This window comes from Mauremys reevesii, linkage group 19 (genome assembly GCF_016161935.1).
Source record: "Mauremys reevesii isolate NIE-2019 linkage group 19, ASM1616193v1, whole genome shotgun sequence".
Classification (NCBI taxonomy): domain Eukaryota; kingdom Metazoa; phylum Chordata; order Testudines; family Geoemydidae; genus Mauremys; species Mauremys reevesii.
The window spans coordinates 22,833,022-22,853,410 of record NC_052641.1 but is presented as its reverse complement, the minus strand read 5'-3'; the positions used below and the strand labels follow the sequence as shown (position 1 = coordinate 22,853,410).

At 41.0% G+C, this 20,389-nt stretch overlaps 1 protein-coding gene across 8 annotated transcripts in view; it reads left to right on the top strand.

Annotated features, from left to right (window-relative positions):
• Window positions 1-20,389, top strand: part of DENND1A (DENN domain containing 1A) — a 367,825-nt gene that overhangs the window by 318,828 nt on the left and 28,608 nt on the right. For 2 of the 8 annotated variants that reach the window (XM_039506504.1, XM_039506500.1), the window contains exons 21-22: window positions 3,267-3,326; window positions 8,170-8,258. In XM_039506504.1, coding sequence (XP_039362438.1) covers window positions 3,267-3,326; window positions 8,170-8,258 — 149 coding nt within the window. Of the gene's footprint in view, window positions 1-3,266; window positions 3,327-7,528; window positions 7,787-8,169; window positions 8,259-9,471; window positions 9,604-20,389 lie in introns of those variants that run through there. The other 6 variants (XM_039506501.1, XM_039506499.1, XR_005589908.1 and 3 more) reach the window with 4 other exon arrangements.

Sequence of the window (20,389 nt, the reverse complement as noted above, 5' to 3'; positions counted from 1 at the left end):
GACAGACGGAAGAATTAAATTATTTTTGCAAATAGCCAAGAAAAGAAAAATTAAATCATTTACTATCCACCAACTTCTCCAGTTTTTGCTGCAAGGGAATATCCCAGACGCTGTCATTCCTCTGTGTGCTTCCTTTCAGAGCCTTCTCTGCTGCTTCTCCGATTTGTATGTGGAGGTTCTACAGTGTGCGTTAATAATTCCATGAAGGAAAAAAGGGGTGCAAATAATGGTGCATCCTCCAGCGTGATTGGAGGGATAACTTTCAGGTCTTTATAAAAGGAATTAAACCTGCTTTATTGCCATTGCCTTTCTTTGTTAGCAAGTGACAATATGAACGGATAATATAATGAATCCTGTCACATTCTCTCCGACAAAATCACCAAGTGAGTCATAAGGGTGGGCAAGTAATGTTCAGTTGTATGTGCCTTTGCAATGGCTGTGATCAATGTATTGATCATCTCAGTAGGAGGTAATCCTCAGATGATGTGTGGTCGGTCCCTCTCTGAAGGTGTTGCCTGTTTTTGGAAGATTTAACAATATAACTGTTGGTTCTGGCTCTTCAGCTGATGCTATTGATGCCATAGTCTTGCAGTGTTTTCTCCAAAACTTGCCTGGGTTTTGCTGTTGCAAGGCAATTCAGATACTAAACCAAAAAGGGTTTCCATAATAGAATACAGTAAAGAAAGGCGGCTGGTGAAAGGAACTAATTCTGAAGAAGTAGTAGCATCAACTTCTATTGAAAATGTTGCCTAATATCATTTTACTGACTGACTTTTTACTTTTGTTAGATGAGAAATATTAAACCAATTTTGTTTTAAATTAAAACAGCCCTGGTAAATAGAATTACTGACCTGCCTAACACCCTTCAATCTGTGGCATCAGGAAGACACTAAGATTTCCTAAATCACTGTTCCACCCTGGCAGTTCTGTCATGTACTATTCTTTAAGTTTTCTACAAAAATAAAAAGCAAAACATATATGCAGGAGGCAAACAGAAATGTAAGCATAGGAAAAAAGGCAAGTGATATAAAAAGAATTCTCTAGCAATCACACAGTGCTGCTCTTCAATGAGCCAGAGGGTCACTAAGTAAGGTAGTAAATGCTGTGCATATGAATAGAAAAATAAATTGCAGAAGGTATGAAACTGCTGCAACCTAATAAAAAATAAATATCCCAAGCTCTGTGAAGGAAGTTAAATATATTAAGGCAGCATTTCCAAGCCTGAGCTAATGGGGAGGGAAGATGAGCTGGAGCCCCAGGCTAGTCCCAGGGAGGAGTTGGGTAGAAGAGAGGAATAATGAATTTTGGCTAGGGAAAGAAAGCTACGTGAACCTGGAGCCGTCACCTCACTATGAGAATCTTTGTTCCCATGATGACTTTTATTGGAAGCATTTGCATGGATGGACTCTGGCATCAACTCCCCTGCCCAGACTTCTCTCTTCTCAGTGTAAGGAGCTGACCCATGACAGTGTGTGCTGCCTGGCACCTGAGAACCACTAACGGCGCCCAAGCCCATGGCTTCTGTTGATTGGGAAGGGTTGGGGCAGCAAACAATAAAGTAAAAATCAGCAAATGCAAAATGTGTTTTTTAAATATGTTGAATAGGAGCAAGAGAAGAGAAAAGAAGAGTGTGAACAGAAAAGGGCTGGATTGCAGAGCTGTGCCAGAGCATTGTGTGTGGGTGGGAGTGTGGGGGGAGGAGATGTCCATCTGGAGTCCAGAGCAAAGGGCACTCCAGCAGAAAGTTAAGAACTGCTGCTGAGATAGAGTGATGGAAACTTTGTCTTCATTGAAATATACTAACCTGTCTAAGTAGACTTTATTTTTGAATCTGACTCCCCCTGCCTGTATGTATCCTTTCTCCGTACAGTTGACAGAAGTCTTGTCTGCAGAATGTGTGGTACTTTTCAGGTAGTGATACAATTGTTGCTATTCTCCCTAGCAGACATGTATAGAAATTCTTGTATTCACTTCATTGCAGGCTTCTGTTCATTTCTCTCCTAGCCCATATGTATTTGAGCAATCACTAGAAGGACATTCCACTCCAGTTTTTATCAAGTCCTCAGCACTAAAATGCACTTGGAATTTTGGGGGTCTTTTATTTCAGCTTCACCTCATATGGTTCATTTGAGTCTCAGTTCTACAGAACAGTAGGGTGCACACAAAATCTTGCTTGTATGAAGCTTATTATTATGCTATGTAATCAGAAGCAGCAGAGTAGGAGTGTTTCCAGCAGAGTTACAGCAGCAAGGAATTGGCCAACACAAAATTTAAAATTGAGGGGACCAAAATAGGCACTTTCAGTTAATACACTGACCTTTCGCTTCTGGAGACGTGCGTCTTCATTCAAAAGTGCTGACGACGCTGACAGATTCCATCCTAGTCCTTATTTGTCCACCTCACTAAGCTAGCACACAGACTTGCCCTTCCGTAGTTTTTGCTCTGAGTTTGGCCCAGGGCCTGGTACAGTAGGCTGGGGTTGCAGGTGCAATGACAGAAGTAAACGTAGAAAGCTTGCACAGCTCCTGTCCACTCTACTCCTGGCACCTAGCCCCTGATCAGCCAAGCACTTGAGCGTGTATTCAACTTCAGGCACGTGAAGAGTCCAGTTGATTTTAACAGGTGGTCTACTCAGCCTAAGTGCATTATTGATTCAAGGCCTCGGTCACACTGGGTACCGCTACACAGCAATTAAACACCCATGGCTGGCCGGGGTCATGGGACTTGGATTGCTGGGCTGTGTAGGCCCTTGGGCTGGAGCCTGAACTCCGGGATCCTGTGAAGGCCTGGGCCAGCTGTGGCTGTGCCACAGGACTTTTATTCCAGTGATGTACCCTAAATTTTCTGAGCACTAAAATTGCTCACAGAAAAGCTAATTATAGCATCAGTCTCCAATTTTCTATCCTGAAATGTCATCTAGAGTACTTGAAATTACCAGTTATGGTGCTCCTTGATTATCCTCAAGTCGTAATACATTTTGGACAGTCTAATCTAGAGAGCTTTGTGTGCTGAGCTTGAACTTACACCTGGGAGGCAGACATGCGCCCTTACCAATACAGAGCTCTTCTACTATTTCTTTCTGTTTACTGGTCAGGACAGCATTCCTGTGTTTGAAAGGTATTGGCACCAGTTGGGGTGAGTATGAAGTGGGGTTAAAGCACATGCTATTGTTCACGTGGACTGCTATTGATACAAAATCAAAGGTATTTTCATGTGCGGTGATTATATTTTAATGTACTGATTACTAAGTTTCCACTTTGATACAGCAGCAAAGAGTACGTCCACCTCGGCCGCCTCCTCCAAAGATACAGCGTTCATCTAGGCCCGTGAGTAGCTGGTAGTTTTGCCTCACTGCCGCAGCTTAACACTGCCTGAATCGCTCTCTCAGTAGCATTACTAAATCTTGGTAGTTTGGACTGTTGAACCTTGCAAAAAGCAACATGGGAATTATACTCCTAAACTGCCTCCTTCTCTGCTGTGGCACAACCTTGGGACCTGCATTTTATTCTGCTTTTCTTTGACAAGTTCTGCAGCTGTAGGTCAATTCTGCTGCTGTTGTGTGATATTTGTTTTTACTCTTGGGTGATTATTTAAACCAAAATCCTTCTAGGCTGACATAAGTTTTTAGCCAGTGAGCTTTTGAAGACTTGCACTAAACTCATAAATATGAAAGGAAGCAAAAATCTGGCACTAAGTTATTTATTTTCCCCAGGTCTTCCTGTAAATGCATTGGGATTGATTGTTAAATTTTTCCTCCCAGAGTAGGTGAGTTGGATAGGTCCAAAGAATAGGAAATCTGTATCTGGGCAGTACTACATTGTGCCCTGTATAGAAATGTGCATAATATTCATTTAAAATACTAGCTGGAGATCCATTTGATTATATATGGTATAAAAAATTTCAGGCATCAACATCTTGGTAAGACCAAATGCCTTTTTTACAGAAAAGCTACACAGAAATCAGTGCAGCACCTGTGTTAGGCAAGGAAATGTTGTCTAAGCAGTTTTCTATTTTAAACACTGATTTGTAGCCATACTGTTGCATATTAACTATTCCAGATGCCTTTAAAAATGGAGACTGTGCTAGATCTGAGGCTGTAACTGTTATTTACCAAAGGAAATAAGTTGGTGTCAGTTCAAGCTGACAGTTGTTTTTGCAACAAACTCAGAGGGTACTTAATTCTGTTTAGAATTTCTGCCCAGCGAGCATAATTTCATCAGAAGGCAAATGCTTTCTCTACTTGCTTCCTTATATATCTATATAAAACAACCTAGCAAGTTTTCAAATCTAGTCTTGCTAAAACTTGCTAAAGATGTTTAGTCTCTGTGATGTGCAGGCAAGCAGGTTAACCAGTGCACTTGGGTGTGGGTTCACTTTTAACCTTCAGTGCATGTTCCTAAGTTTATATTTAGATGGCATGTTTTTTTCTTTATAACTGTGGGTGTGGCGCTTAAGAGTCATTGTTATGGATTTCTGCATTGTACACGTCCCGTCTACATGTATAAAAGGCAGTGCTAACTATGCTTATGCATCTCCTTGAATGTAATTGATACTGGAAACCCTCCAGGATATGGTACACAGGGAACAAATTTTCCCCTTATTCTTTCTAAAACCAGAGGTCCCCTGTAGCATTTCGCATTCCTCTTGTTCTGCTCTAGGCTGGTGTTGTGCCATCAGGCCATGCAGGGACTTCTGTGGACAAAATGTTTCTGAACAATATTGCTTCAGTTTGAATAGTGTATTGCATCAAAGCAGATCTTGCCAAGTCTGTTTAAATCTCTCAGATGTAGTACATTAGTAGTCCTCAGTATGATGTGTTTGTGTCAACTGTCTTTGCTCCCAAAGTGATTGATAAAACGTTAGAAAGTAATAATAAAAGCTCCTGTTGCATTCAGCAGCCTGTGCTAACAAATGCAACTGGAATGCTGCGTTCATCAGGATGAAAATCAAGATAAATGTATATGATTAAAATAGTTCTTAAAGCATTTCTAGACCTTTTTTTCTAGCAACCATGCATAGCTACAGCAAGTATGACTTATACATGGTATTTGCATGTACGCAGAAGAATACAGAGCTGCTGTAATGTGGCTTTAAGTGATAAGTGCCTGGCGGGGGAATATAATAATTAGTCTTTAAAGTTGACTAAATCCATAGATTATGTGTTTATCAATACTGTTGTTTTGTTTTTAATATATAAAACACACTTTTTTAGCATAAAGAATAACATTTTTCACAGAGTGCTTTTCCAGCTCTGTATCTTAGAGCATGTTGCAAAGGTGGGTATCAGGAAGTGACTTGCCCAAGGCGGGGACTCCAGATACCCTGATTTCTGTGCCCAGGTCCAACCGCCACACAACACTGACTGCCCTTGCCTGCTGCCAGGAAATACTGAATGCTTTATCCCAATGGTTTTCAACCTGGGGTCCGCAGACTTATGCCTAAGGGGTCCACGAAAGGTGGTTGTTACCATAGAACAGTGGGTTTCAACCTGTGGTTCAAAGACCCTGGGGGGTCCACAGACTAAGATTTCCAAAGGGATCTGCACCTCTGTTCTAAATTTTTTAGGGGGCTGAAAATGAGAAAAGGTTGAAAACCACTGCTTTGTGAAGATGCTAGTTAATGGCATTTTCAGGGTAGGAATGTTTGTAGCATACAGCACTGAGGCAGTTTGAAATAAAAACACAGTAAGGAAACATATAAGAAATAAGCTTTTTATATTTTACTTTTTGGGAATGAATGTGACACCTTGACAAAGGAACCATTGTTTATAGTGAGCACAACCTGTGGGCTGGAATGAAACTTCTTTCAATTAAAGAAAAGTACTTCAAATGTTGAGTAATTAATGTGTAAGGTGAAGTAGGGAGTATTATGTGCAAGTTTAACCCTTCTACATTAGGTATTTATCCTTTCTTTCTCATACACGCTCTCATGCCATCAGATTTTCTAGGTGCTTGTGCATTCAGTACACATTTAACCCAGCCTGCTTGGATATATACGGCTTCAAATCCAGCAAGGAATTGGCTTGTTTCCTGACTTTCCCCTGCAGTCCCCCTAGAACAGTGCTCTAAATCCTTCTTAGCATTTTTCCCCAGACACTGCTGGGCTGGTAACACTAGAGGAGCCATCCAAAGTCGTCCCCCCTTGAGTACCACCCAAAAGGTGAAAGTGTTCACCGCATGATGACAAGCCAGCTTTATGCATCATCTTCCAGCTCAGGCTTAATTAAACAGCTTTCTTTCTTCCTTTCTCTCTTTCCCTCTCTCTTTCTCTCTCCCTGTATCCCTCTTGCTTGCCTCTCTCTCTCTGTTTTATCATCCCTAATGAAGCAGTCTTCTCCATCGATCCCGCTGATTGCCAGCCCATTCTTTTTGTTTGTTGGCACTGAGCCATTCAGCTGCACTCTGACAGCTCAGCTCGTCTAATTAGCTCTGTTGTTCTTTTCCCCATGTTTCACCACGTTGCAAGTTCAGTGGAAGTTGCCACAAACTTAATCCTTCCATTCCTGCCATAAATTCACATTCTTAAGTTGCCTTTATTGTAGAAAGGAACAGTCTTGTGTGGGGACTGATCTTCTAGACCTTAACATCTGACCTTCCTATAAGCCCTTCTTCCACCCCCCACGAATAGCGGCAATCTGTCTCTGAACTTCTCCATCATTTCTGCTGCACACTATTTCCTTTGAAACAAAAATTCAAAAGATAATTCTGCTATTATCTTATGCATGTCTGTGTCGCAAACCCTACACACAGGGTTCAGGGTTTTTTCCTGCTGTGGAAATTAGAGCTTTATGTTCCTATAACCATCCTAAGGGTGGGGGTATGGGGGAGGAGAAACCATCATCTCTCACTGCAAACAAATTCACCCATCATCCAAAGAGCATTTAGATTGTAGAACTTTAACAGCCTTCTGTGTACTGCAGCTATTAAGAAAACACAAGCTTAGGGATGGCAGAAGTTTAGTTGTGTTCTGTTCTTTATTTGGGGACTTTGGAGTCTTGCTGAAACTGATGTTGGGCTAAGTCAACAACTTAGAGTTTTGTTATGAGAATAATTCTTACATATGAACAACTCCCATTGGAGAAGGTGATTTTTACCTTGTGGCCCTGACCCTGCAAACCGTTACGTATGCACTTAGCTTGACACATGCAAGTAGTCACATTGACTTCAATAATACTGCTCATGCGAGAACAGTTAGGCGTGTGTGTAAACGTTCCCTAATCTGAAGCTTGTATATTTCCTGTTCTCTGCTGGCAAAAAAAAGCAGTTTCTCAGCACCAGAAGATGATAAAGTGGTAACTTCAGATAAGACTAATAGAAACTGTATATCAAATATATCATCTAATTGCAGAAAAACTTTAGATTTTATTGAATGGCTACTGAATAAAATGCACATGCAACTCTTCAGTGTTTATGGAAACACAATAATATGTTTTATTAAACTGATTAAAGGAACCAAACTCTTTATGTCATCATGGAAATTGCTAATGCTTTTCATGCTTTCACTTTTATTTTCACTTCATTTTTTTCAGTGTTGTCTTCCCTACACAGAAGTGATTGCTGTAGAAAGTCAATCAGTTTATTACAAACAGGCAAAGAAAAAGAGTGTGGTTTTGGAGTTGAACTCTGTCTCCTGGACATTGTGCAACAAAATACAAGGCTTTCCCATTTCCATTTTAGCAATTAAGTCTTTACATGAAGCACAATTTGGGGACTCAGTCAGAAGATCTAGTATTTGTTCATCTACTGCATGCAGACGTGAAATAAACTTTTAGTACGTGGCTAATACCCATAAGTCAGTGTATTGACCTGACTCTTCCAATTACTCATATCTTCAGTATGATTCCAAACTGACAAAAGCATTTACATGACATAAGTTGAACCATTTTAACCCTTAGCCGAGACGTCTAAACTTAGATATAAATTTGCACAAGTGCCATTACTTTAGAGTCCTTTAATAATATGGGTTACTATAGTTCAGTTTAATACAGATTTAATTATAATTTTAGTGTCGCACAGAAATATATACATTTTCAAGAGGGATTCTGAATGGAAGCAATGTCTAAGCTGGCAGTGGATCAATTTTTGCAGATTTTATGTGGAATGTTTCTATTGTTTTGATGCTTGTTAAGAGTATTTGATTAAATGTCTCCATTGTGTGTGTATATAATAGGTTCGTCCTCCAAGACCTCACGTTGTTAAGAGACCCAAGAGCAACATTGCTGTGGAAGGGCGAAGGACTTCAGTTTCTAGTCCAGAACAGTAAGTATTTTGTTGCTGCATTTCTCAACATCTTCCTGAGCATGTAAAGGGTCTGGGGTTTGTTTATAATTCACGCTGGTCAAAGAAAGGAAATATAGTTTCACACAAAAATTCAGAATTTCAGTGTAATTTTAATTATGAAACACAACAGGTTTTCATTTTTTAAAAATTGGGGCCAAATTTTAGATGAGAGAAAGGAGTTTAAAAAAAACTATTTTTTTTTTAAATTTCCAGGGTTTTTTTTAAACCAGAATTTTTTTTAAAAAAGCGTTTTATGAACATTTTTAGTTTGGAAAAAGACTTCATTTAAAAAAAATTTCAATGGAAGATTTTGACCAGCTCTATTTATAACCTACCATCATTGAGTAGCCTTGCCTAGGAACCAGGGAGTGTTTTATGAACAGACATTTAAGGGTGGTTCTGTATGATTGTTGAAGTCCTTCTGTCAGTTGAAGCTCTACAGAGAGCCTTATAATTAGGGTGACCAGACAGCAAATGTGAAAAATCAGGACAGAGGGTGGGAGGAAATAAGAAAAAGAGCCCAAAATCGGGACTGTCCGTATAAAATCGGGACATCTGGTCACCCTATATATATAGTGAAGGCTTTATAGTGCACAATGTCTCTTGTTTAGTAGCTAAAATTTCATAATCTTTGTAAAGTTGATTGAAAACTTCTCTAAATCACTTCTTTAAATAAGTTTCATTCCTGTGCCTGAAGAATATCACATATAAACAACACACAGGCATTGCTTTCCAGCATCTTTTGTTGTTCAAAACAATAATGCATCATCTGTTATCCTGAACAGAGAAGGTTTTGCAGATTTCTCAATGAAAGCTACCAAACAAAAGGACTTCATAAAAGACAGAGATTTGTTGAGTATTTGATTCAGTCTGAATACAATCTTTCCAACCTGTAGTTGAACAATAGGCCACCAAGTATAAACCTAAAGAGAGAATGGATATCCCTCCTTACTAATGCAGCCTAAAGAACACTTTCAGGACCTGACAGATATATTTCATTAGCATACATATCCGACTTTATTTATTTATTATTCATTTTTATTCAGCAAAGTATTAAGAATGTAAATGTTTACATCATCTACAATTACAAAAGAAGTGATTATGTGGCACTTCTGTTTGCCTACCAAAATCTACCGCTAGTTTGCTGTACTTTTGAGTGTCTGAATAAGCAGGTTGCCTTATTTCGGTGCAGAATTTGGGAAGCTGAGGACTGGGCATATTGCCAGGGGCCACTGATGTTAGGTAGAAAAGGATGTCTTGGAAAATATTGCCAGTGTCAGGAGAGAGTGTTTGGCACTCACCTGGGGAACACTCAGGCAGCCAGGTAAGAACAGCAGGCACTAGACTGAGAATGTAAGTTGTCTGAACCAAACTTACAGAAAGAATTAATTTATATTTTTTGCCCTTGGAACATCTTTAATTATGCTCTTGAAAAGTGGACTTACTTTCAGTTTCTAAAATATCTTCTATCTTTGCGTTCCTATCCAGCCACAGTATTAATAATCATTTATGTCATGTCCCATCTATATTATTTGTTTGCTCTCTAATCTGAGGTGACTGGGTATCCTGGCAGTGAAATACCTTCAGTATTTCAGGTTGCAGATAACTATTAAATCTGAAACTATTCAAAAACATGGAACAAGAAAACACTTAGCTTCTGTAAACTTAGTTATTTTCAATTCTGAAGAGAGAGTTAGTGTCATCTCAAATTAGATACTTGTTTCACTTTTCCCAACCACAGCAGAATGGGGAGGTATTTAGCAGTTTGCGTTCAGCTGGAAATAACTGGTCACTTCTAAACTGAGCCACAATCATCCTATACATTTTATAGTGGAATATGATTGCCCTCTTGTGGAATAGATTGCAAGCCAGTCCTGCCAAGGGTTTGTAAGGTATATATGGTGCTTCCTGGGAAGGCTTGCCTTGCAAAAAGAGTATAGTGTTCATTTTTATTTAAGGAAATGTATTTTGTGAATCATTTCATTAACATGCTGATTCTTGAATTGTTGCATGACTAATAGACTACAGGGATAGGATAAAGGAATTAGTGTAACCACCATGCATATTTTGTAGTAAGGATTACACATTTTTGGATTAAGCTGCCTGACATCATTCAATTTGACCTGCTTCTAAACTTTATTTACATTTCATGTTACAAAAGAATCAAAACTATATGAGATCAGGAAATTTAGTTGAAAAAGCTCACCAGTATTTTACACTTATACCCACCAATTAAATACAAATTACCATTTTATTCTAAATTTTAATTTTTTGCAGTTAGTTTGTTAGAGATTCCAAGTTAGTTTGCTAGCGATGCCTAAATATTCAACTATTGAAACTGGACAAATCACTAAATTGCCGTATTGTGGAAATGGCTGTGAATGCAAACAGTATTGATGACTCTTTGCAGGGATCTGACCTGTTCTTTAGGCACGTGCACTGACAAAGAATTACATGTTGGCATTTTACTCTAAGAGGGTTTTTTACTTTTTAAATGACCAGCTGGAGCTTAGGGCTGGGAAAGGAGTAGCTTCTAGTGCTAGTGACATTTGGTGTACGGTGCCAGTATTTTTCTGAATCTCTTTCGGATCTGTCCTATCTTCAGTGTTTCTCCCAATCCAAATGTCATGTCACAATAGCAGTTAGATGTATTTTCATTCTCTCCTGTCATCAACTTTAGCTGGCAGGACAAACTGCAGCAAATATAGGGTGCCTCTGGCCAGCCAGTTAATACTACAATATTATAATAGACCAGACACCTTGTAAACATTATTCTAACAAAAACATGTTGGCATTGGGGAGATGAATGGGAAAAGAAAGAGGAGGCAGATGCAGCTTTCAAAGTGCTATGATAGAAGATGGAAATCTTCACCGGAGAACATGGCATGTGTGGCTCCAGAGCATCACCACGGGCAAGATCACAAATCAGTGAGGATTAGCTTTGTGGTGGTGTCAGAAATATATAGTATCTTTTGTTTAATAAGAAAGCTAATGTAAATGGCTTGAGACTTTCAAGTGTGGTTGGGCAAGTGCCTTTGAACAGGAGGAGACTCATTAATCCTGACCTCCCTCCTCGCTATTTACCCCAGAACAGCATTTTAAATAATTGAAAAACATTTAAAAGAATAGCTGACCCTAATTAAAGAGAGGATCTTAAGACTGTTTTCTACAAGCCGTTATCCTTTGTATTTCCCAGGAGGAGACAGTGCTCCCATGTCTCTCTTAAAGGAAACCACAGAGACAGGATTGGTTTTTAAAAGCTACCGTGGTTTTCTCTTTTGCTTGTTTTTGGCCCATCTCTCTGTAGTGTCCCCCAGTCTGCAATCAAGTGAAACTAGGCTGTAGCAGCCTTCTGCTATATCATTCTAATGCACAAAGGAGAGTTCCTTGCTGGTCAGATCTCTCTTGAGGCCAGATGTAGGCAGAGTTGAATAGAAGACTCTCTTACCCTTCACCTGTAATATACCTCTGCCTTTCCAAGTGATACACATTTGTCTTCTGTTTATCTCTTCAGTGTCCCTCTTTTGTAAGGGTGAACCCTTGTTTCACCTGGCAGTGAAACCTAAAGGTTTGCAAGCACCAACGGGAAATTCTTCCTCCCCCTACACAGGCAGATTCCATTTGCTGTTTTGGTGAGTGCCTTCATGAATGGGCTGAGGAGGAAATGAATTGCCTGTTAATGAAACTTGCAGATGATACCAACTTGGCAGGAGTTGCAAACACCATTCGGGTCAGAGGAACAAAAACAGTGGGACCCAGACCGGTTAGAAATGTGAATGGAAAGTAACAAAATGAGATTCAGCTTTAAAACATGTGAGGCTTTTGTCCAAAGATCATGCCAAGTGCACAGTCAGTGGGTGTGAGAAACCTGTAAGGCAGTAATGGCAACGGAGGCTCGGGGGTGACAGAGGACAGCTAATTAGATGTGAGTTTGCAAAACAAGGCGAGTTCAGCTTTGGCCTGTATGTGCAATAGCATCATACACTGGGGCAGGGGGCAGGAGCTCAGTGTGTGATGGTGATGCAGCAGCAGCATGCCTGCGTTGGAACTGGGCCCTTTCGCTTACTGTACAAATACCAATAGCCACCTTGCTTGTGGAAGTGACTGTACAGCTCGTAGGGCCACCCTGTAAGCACCAGGGGATGGTTTATCTTTACTGCTGCCCCAGGGAAAGGAGAGTGAAGAGGCCTCTTCCAGAAGGAAAAATGAAGAGTCATATTTTGTCAGGCAGGTGCTCCTTAAGTAGTGATTGTTGAGATTCAGCAAGAGAAGCCCCAGCCTCACTCTCCCCTGGGCGAGACACTGGGGACAAGTAGTCCCGGCAGCACTAGGGGCAGCACTTTGACAGCCTCTGGAGCCCCGAGGAGGCCATTAGTTCCAGATTCTGTGAGCTGTTTTGTGTGGTCAGGAGACCGTCTGTTAGGTGGAGGAGGAGGGAGAGAGGGGTCAGAGAGCAGGGGGCTAAGCAACGGGAAAGGCCCAACTGTCCCATTATAGCTCAGGAACTTCACAACGTGCTGAGTAACTGGATCGGCCTTCTCCCGCCAGGACTCACTCCTGTCCTGAGCAGGAAGAACAGAAGAAACCCTGGGGTCCTAACAACCTCGCCGCTCGATGTGTGCCAGGCATCCAGGGGAGGGGCTTACGTAGAGGAATGGCCTGTCATCGGAGGCCGTGTGGGGATAGCTCAGATGTGTTTCCAAAAGAACGAGGAATGTTCAGTAAGAGGGATGACTGAGAGTCAATGGGTGGGTGAGTGGGTAGGAGCAGGCAAATAAATATGTTGCTATCTGAAAACAATAGAGCACAGACACTTCCTCCCAGGGGGAGAAATCTCATGGGAGGCCCAGCACTGGAGTTTGCTATGGTTGATGGGGAACTTTTCTGAAAATAATGATTGGAGAAAAATCTTTACATGTTTCAGCAAGAGCTATCACAGTGTAACCCTGTGAAACCACCTGGTGCTGGGGATGGTACCCTGGGCTGTTCCCCATCCCCTGCCACCCTGGTCTTTGCTACACTCACTTGTTGTGTTTCATCTTTAAATGAGGGTCTCAGCATCATGCAGTCCGGTAGGTGCACAGAGCGCCTCACACAGTGGGGCCCGAGCCCAGATGGGGATCTTTGGGTGCTACAGTGTCACCAACAATGACTAAGAATCATTCCAAGCCTCCTCAGCGTGAAAGTGTTTCTAAATTTTAGAATAACTTTGTTCTTAATGCCGAGCAATAAGCCATTTCCAGTCGCAGAGCGACCCTTCCACAGTAGCATCTTCCACACAGGGCACTGCATGAGTCTCCCCTCGGTCTGTAGTCTGCATCATGCTGCAACCGATCAGGTGAGAGTGGGGAGGTGTAAGAGACACAGGAGGAGCAACACAGATAGGAAAAGATAATACCTTGGTTTATGGGAAGAAGGATATGAGTGGAGAAGGATTTACATTTCCTCCTGATCACACTCATAGCAGTTGAATGTTGCCACTCCTTTTGCCAGGAGCACAGTGCAGCCAGCGGTCATGTGCTTTCTGGCTCTTGGCCCAGCTTGTGGTGAGAGTGTTTCTGATTTTATGTTTTCCCTCCTTCTCTTCCATATCCCTTCACCAGTTCTGCTTCCTGGAGAGCTTCCCCATCAGACGAACCCTTCCTCCCTCTCTGGCAGGCCTGCTGCATGTAGTGCTTACTTTGCATACAAGCAGAATTGTGATCAGCAGGTTTCCAGCATGTTTGGAACTGGAGATTTTGCAGTAGGCCCTACAGTAATAATACTCTCTGTTTCCATGGGGCTTTTCCAGGGGAAGGGCAGAGAGTGTTTTGGACATAATGAAACAAATCAAACCTGAATCAGGAAAACCCACACTTTCAAAGCCCCCAATGTTTCCTTTCCCATCCCCATGATGGGTGCTCATAACTCCTATTGGTATTATTGGGAGTGACATGGGTCTCAGACAAATAGACCCATTTTCTTCATTTCACAATGTTATGCAGGTAATACACTTCAAAAGCTCCCCCTTTGCCTGAGGAAGCTCTGGGGGATCAGGTATTTGGTCCATTTGCTTCCTTCCTGCAGGGCAGAGCTTGGTTTATTCTGTTTCTCCTCTGTTTGGGTACATGCATTGTACTGAACAGTCTCATCAGACTGACACTAAAACAAGCATCCTCCAAACCATGCCCAGAGATCTGTACGCATACAGCTGCCATTAACATGGTTGGTTTGTTAACAGCCAGAAATCCTGTAACACTTACATTGGGGTATAAAACTCCCCCTGAAGACAGACTCTTATCACTAATAAATTAATGTACCTGGCCATTTATCTGACCTAATTCTAGTCCCTTGTTCACTGGAAAATGTAAACAACTGGGAATGAAAATCTTTCTCCCCATAACTCCCTAAACACCAATAGCTTTCCCCGATGAACTAGAACAGAGCTGCACTTCTCAATCTGTGCCTGCCTCTCATCCCACTGCCTCCATAGAGTGAAATGCAATGTCTTAGCTGAACAAAGCTAGTTACATTTCTCTTACTCTATTGGGAGAGCGATACCACCTTGCCAAGGGACCTGCAGTCAGGATTAGGAAATGGACCAGGAGACCAGCTGGCTTCCTGCATTTTTTTCTTCTACCAATTAAAATTTTACTGTAATTGTTTTAATTTGGTAATGGCCGCCAATGCCACCTGGCAGCGGATATATTTCTATCACTACCCACAGGGGAAAGTTAGTACCTTGCATTCCCTTCTGCATTGCTACTAAAAAGAAAGAAAAAAGAAAGCCCAAACCAGCATAAGAATAAATGTCTGCATAAAAGTGGGATGGCTCACCTGCCGGTTGCTGCTTCCCGGAAGCAGCATAGCAAACCTACAGAATCAAACACACACCCCGGCCGCAAAATACACACACACACAGACTCTCTCTCTCTCTCTCTCTCTCTCTGATGGCCTAGGGCTACTGCTCATTGCAGATCAAAACAGGTTTCTCTAAAACCTAGTCCATATGGATGGTTTGGTTTTTTTCCTTAAACCGGACTTGACCAAAATAGCATTGAATTGCACTAGTGCTACAGTGAATGATTTACTAAGCAGTGAATCTCCTCAGATGCTCATATGTGGAAGGTCTTTGTAAGGAGGAGCTTGTGTTCAGTGGGAGGTTTTGTACATTCAGCACCACTAGTGTATTGGTTCTGAATGACTCCAACTGGGCTAGGGCGTTTTCCAACTACTCTAAAATACCAGCCCAGTCTATCCTCTTTCTAGCTGGAGGAGACAAAAAAACACAAAAATGTGGCATCAGCTCTTATAAAGGAGTATAGCAAATACAAATCACAATACACAATCTCCTCTGAAGTTGTAACACAGCATCCATTTTCTGAAAAGTCAATTGCCACTCAGGCATCCTTTTCCAGCCATTACATTTATCAAGGCACTTATTTAACATGGAGAAATGTACTGTCTCTAGTTATGTGTGTGAGTATTTTTCCTGCATGAGCAAAGCACGTTATTTCCCTGGGGCATGTTTTTATTTTCCAGTGGATCATTGGTTAAAATAAAAAGTATGAAAGGATTCTAACCGGAGGGTAGTGGTGGCACCTCCCAAAAGCACTTGGGTTGTTTCCAGCATGACAGTCTATTGTTATGCCACATACATTATTAGAGTTTGTGGGGAAATTCTTTTTTCACCCATGAAAAAGTTAGTGAAAATAATTTTTTTTCATTTAAATTGAATTTTTTTCATTGAGATTTTCCAGATTTTTATCAAAAATCCAAAAACTGAAAAATTTCTGGTTTTCAGCCACTGAAAACCTAAAGCTTTTTTATTTTCAACAAAAAATTCTCCAAAATTTTCATCAAAAAAGAATTTTTGGACAGAAACAATCTTTTTGGGAAAAAAAATCTGGTTAGTGCAAAAAGTCAATTATCAAAAATTGTTTTGATGGTAAATATTTAACCAGCCGTTATGGACTCTTAAGCACTATCATGCTTGATTTGGTAATCCAAAAGGAAAGCTCTGTAGCTGGAATAAAAAGCAGAATCTGGCCCATCTGAGTTTCCCTTAGCCCCAGTAAAGAAACATAAAACACTTGATCCTTATACAGCACTTTTCATCTTCAGAGTGATTTGCAAACATTCCTCACAGTCCCCCACCAGGTAGGAGCAGTGGGGGGAGGGATAGCTCAGTGGTTTGAGCATTGGCCTGCTAAACCCAGGGTTGTGAGTTCAGTCCTTGAGGGGGCCATTTAGGGATCTGGGGCAAAAATTGGTCCTGCTAGTGAAGGCAGGGGGGTGGACTTGATGACCTTTCAAGGTCCCTTCCAGTTCTAGGAGATTGGTATATCTCCTACAAATAGGGAGATTCATGCAGAGAGGTTACTGAGCTAATTTTCAGAAGAGCCAAGCACCCTGAGCTTGCACTGATTGCTCAGCGCCTCAGACAATGAGGCCATAAGCAACTTGTTGAAGGGCCATACAGTGAATCAGCAGAGAGGCAGAGCCAGGATCAGATACCACTAGCCCTAGGTATTTAAGAACCCAGGAAGTTTTGGGTTACTATCCTGGGCTCAGACAAATAATCCATGATGCACTCTAAACACAAACCTAGATTTTCATAGAAATAATTGGGGGATGCAGCTGTTAAAATTCATGTTTATGCTTTAAAAACCTGATTCTATCCTGGTTATCTCTATCTCTGACCCTACAGCGTGGAGAGCTGATGCTAATAGTTATGGCTCTGATAGGCCATTTTTATTGTGTGAGACCTCTTTTGCATCCCACTAACCTATCCAGATTGCCTGTTAAGCACACAATGGGCTTCCAGGGAGAGCTCTAGGTTCTGGTTTCTTCACGTTAAATATTGACTAGCTGGCTTCCCAGGCACTCAGAGTGGGTAGAAATTAAAATGGAAAACCAGAGGGTTAAGCTCCCAATTAACAGCAAGTCGAAAGGCTCTTGGGCAGGCTAAACCAACATCACTGCAACAGCAGCCGTTCATTATGACTTTCCAGAAATTATGCAGTAGTCACTATAGAAGTACTAATGACTTTCCCATGTATTCTGTGAATGAAAATTGGCTGCTGTGTGATAGTGGGCTCGTTACACTGAAGTTAGCATGAAATCAGCATGATGGCTCAGCTAAATGGTGGTAGCTTATCAAGCACATTGCATTTCACTTGCTGTGGCCAGCTTCCTAGAGCCTCTGCCACCTGGAAACTACTGTGTGTGGTACAGAGGTTTCGCACAGCACCATTGTAAGCAAGAACGTCTACTGGGGAGGTTGTTAAGCCAGCCTGCTTCCTAACTGAGCAAATGCAGCTGGGTCAAAAATGAATAAATAAAATCACTGCAGAATATTGCAGAAAGCTCTGCTCCATGCTGCCCTCTTCATCTTCCTGGGGAAAGACTGTCAGGGAGGAAGCTAGACACAAAGAAGGTGATGCCTTGAAAACCGAATCCAATCATGGGACTAGTAAATCAGGAGAAAGCGTGACTGGAGCACAGTCATCCTTTTTCATAACTTGCTATAGTTGTTAGAGTTTTAGATCTGGGGAATGTGTGTTCCCTGTCTGTGCTGACGCAGAGACTCGCTTTTGTGGAGGTGGTGCCGTTCTGCCAAGGTTAATCATGGGTAACTGTGCTGTCATTATGCCAGGTCGATCTAATTCTGCCCTTAATGCTACTGTGCTTGAGAAGTACTTTCGAATGTTCCATCAAGCGCGCTGTCCAAGGAAAAACCATGCCTGACACTTAAGTGACACATTGTAACATTAGTTGTTCCCCTGATGCACAGATGTTTATAAGTAGGAAAAGGAGTGTAGGACAAAGCTGTTTGCTTCACACAAGTGAGTATTGGCTCATCAATGAAACTGAATTCTGAGGTTGGTTGCCCAACACGATGAATCTGCAAAGGTATTTGAAAAAAAGTAGGAAGGAGCTCGTGATCAAAAGAGCAAGTGCTTTTTTTTTTTTTTTTTTTTTTAAAGCAAATTGGAGGAAGAGAAAATGGCACATTGAGCCCAGATGCACATTTAGGCTAAGATTTCCAATGCCACCTGTGGGATTTTGACACCCAACTCACATCAAAATTAATGGGAATTGGGCACCCAGAGCCAAAATCTTAGTCTTTTTTTGTTCACATCCTCTAGAACATGAAATTTCATGCACAGCTTTCCCATGTGCATGCACAGCAAGCCTCAGTATTTGGTGGAATATGTGCAATCTTAAAAACAAAACTTGATGGTATTCTATATTTTATATTTTCCTGTCCAAATTCTGAGTTGACTCCTGTAGAGCAAAGATGGTTTCAAGACCATGGCACTTATATTATGACATGGAATCACCTGTGAGAAGAGATGGCTTTCTCTGGTACTCCAACATGGCTGTGTCAGGTTCCTGCCCAAACCCAGCATCTTTAAACTTAAAACTAAAACATCCTTAAAACTTACCTACTGGCATTTTTCCTCTGTCTTGTATAGAATTATAGAAGTCACTGGTATGTTCATTGTATGGTTTTTTTTCATGATGCCAGTCTTGTTTAGAAGTCCAGAGAGGAGTGGTAGCAATGAGAAGGTAGACCATATGGGTTTGATAGCAGTATGGGAGGATGTAAATGCCACCAAGAGCCCTTCTCATCCAAAACTCCAATATGAAAGCATAGTCTTCCAAAGGTCCCTTTACATCCTGTTGGTTAGTGAGGCAGCATGGTCTAGGATTCAGAGTAAGATTGGCTCCAATTCCTGAATCTGCCACCAACTTCCTCTGTGACACTGGGCAAGTAACTGAAATTCTGGGCTTCAGTTCCTCCATCTGTAAATTAGGAAGAATCTACCTAACATCCAACCTGCCTTTGTAACGAGATCTGATATCTGCAGTGGAAGTGCGCTCTGTGCAGGCTAGTATTGTTTGAGATAAGCAAATAATGTTAAACTAATAATTTATTAGACTCTTGCCGGTTAATTGTTAGAGCAGGTGATAACTTTCTTCAGCTTATCCCAATTAGAAATTACTTGGCAACTTTTAATATATCATGTTCTGTAGATTGATTGTGAGCAGCTCACTAAAAATATACAAAATTCAATTTGTCAGCTGTCATTGGACATGCAGGTCACATGGTATTGTTTTCATTACCTGATTGGATGAGTGTAACTCGTAGAATCAGATTTCTAGTGTGAATTCTAATTTTTGTCAATTAAAAATGTGCCTATTCACTTAATGTTCGATGCTCCTGGGAACATTCCCACCAGTAAACTCATGCAAAGATGGCAGAAGCTAATTACAAAAAAAAAAAAAAAATCAAGCAAATACTGGAATTTTTTTGGTAGTGCATACCCAGGCTTAATGATTTTTCGTACTCTACAGGAAAGTATTACAGGTGCTGGATTTGTGCTTTGTTCTTAATGAGAAAAAATAGGCATTTCCTCTGGTCTCCATTTCATATTGGTAACAAGTACTCCACACATCCAGACCCCTTATTCCCTTCATATTTACTACACCTAAGAGGGACCAAAACCCTTAATTCCCTCGAGCAGTTGCACAGCTATTCCAGGAATCAAGAAATATGTGAAACTTGGGATACCCGGTGCATGGAAAAAACAATACAAGTGGGTCCACGCTGCACCTGTACAGTATGATCTGTGTAATCAGAAAAAAAAAAGTATCTACTTTAATATATAAATTAAAGTTCCCTCTCTGTAAATGAAATAACCTTTTAAATGATTATAGAATTCCCTTCATTAATTCCCAAACCCCAATGCTCAGTGATTTTCTATATTTTTATCTTTAAGTACATTTAGGTGTCAATTAAATTTGAAATATCTACATTTGTCAGCATTTCATTTTTGGTCGGTGTGATGTGCTGCTGATTTGTCCATGCATCCTGACACATGAAAAAAGCTCCCAAGATGCAGATCTTCCTCATTAAAAAATAAATCCATACTATCATAATGGTACGCAGAGCCATGGAGCGCATCCCTGGCTTTATTGCACTGTGTTTCTGACATGATATTTTAAAAGGAACAGCCACGGCTGTCAGTACTGTCATATGCTAGTGCTAACTGAAGACATGTTAAACTAAACATTAGAAAGAGATCAGCAAGTCATCTGCATGGTAACTCAGCTAAGAGATT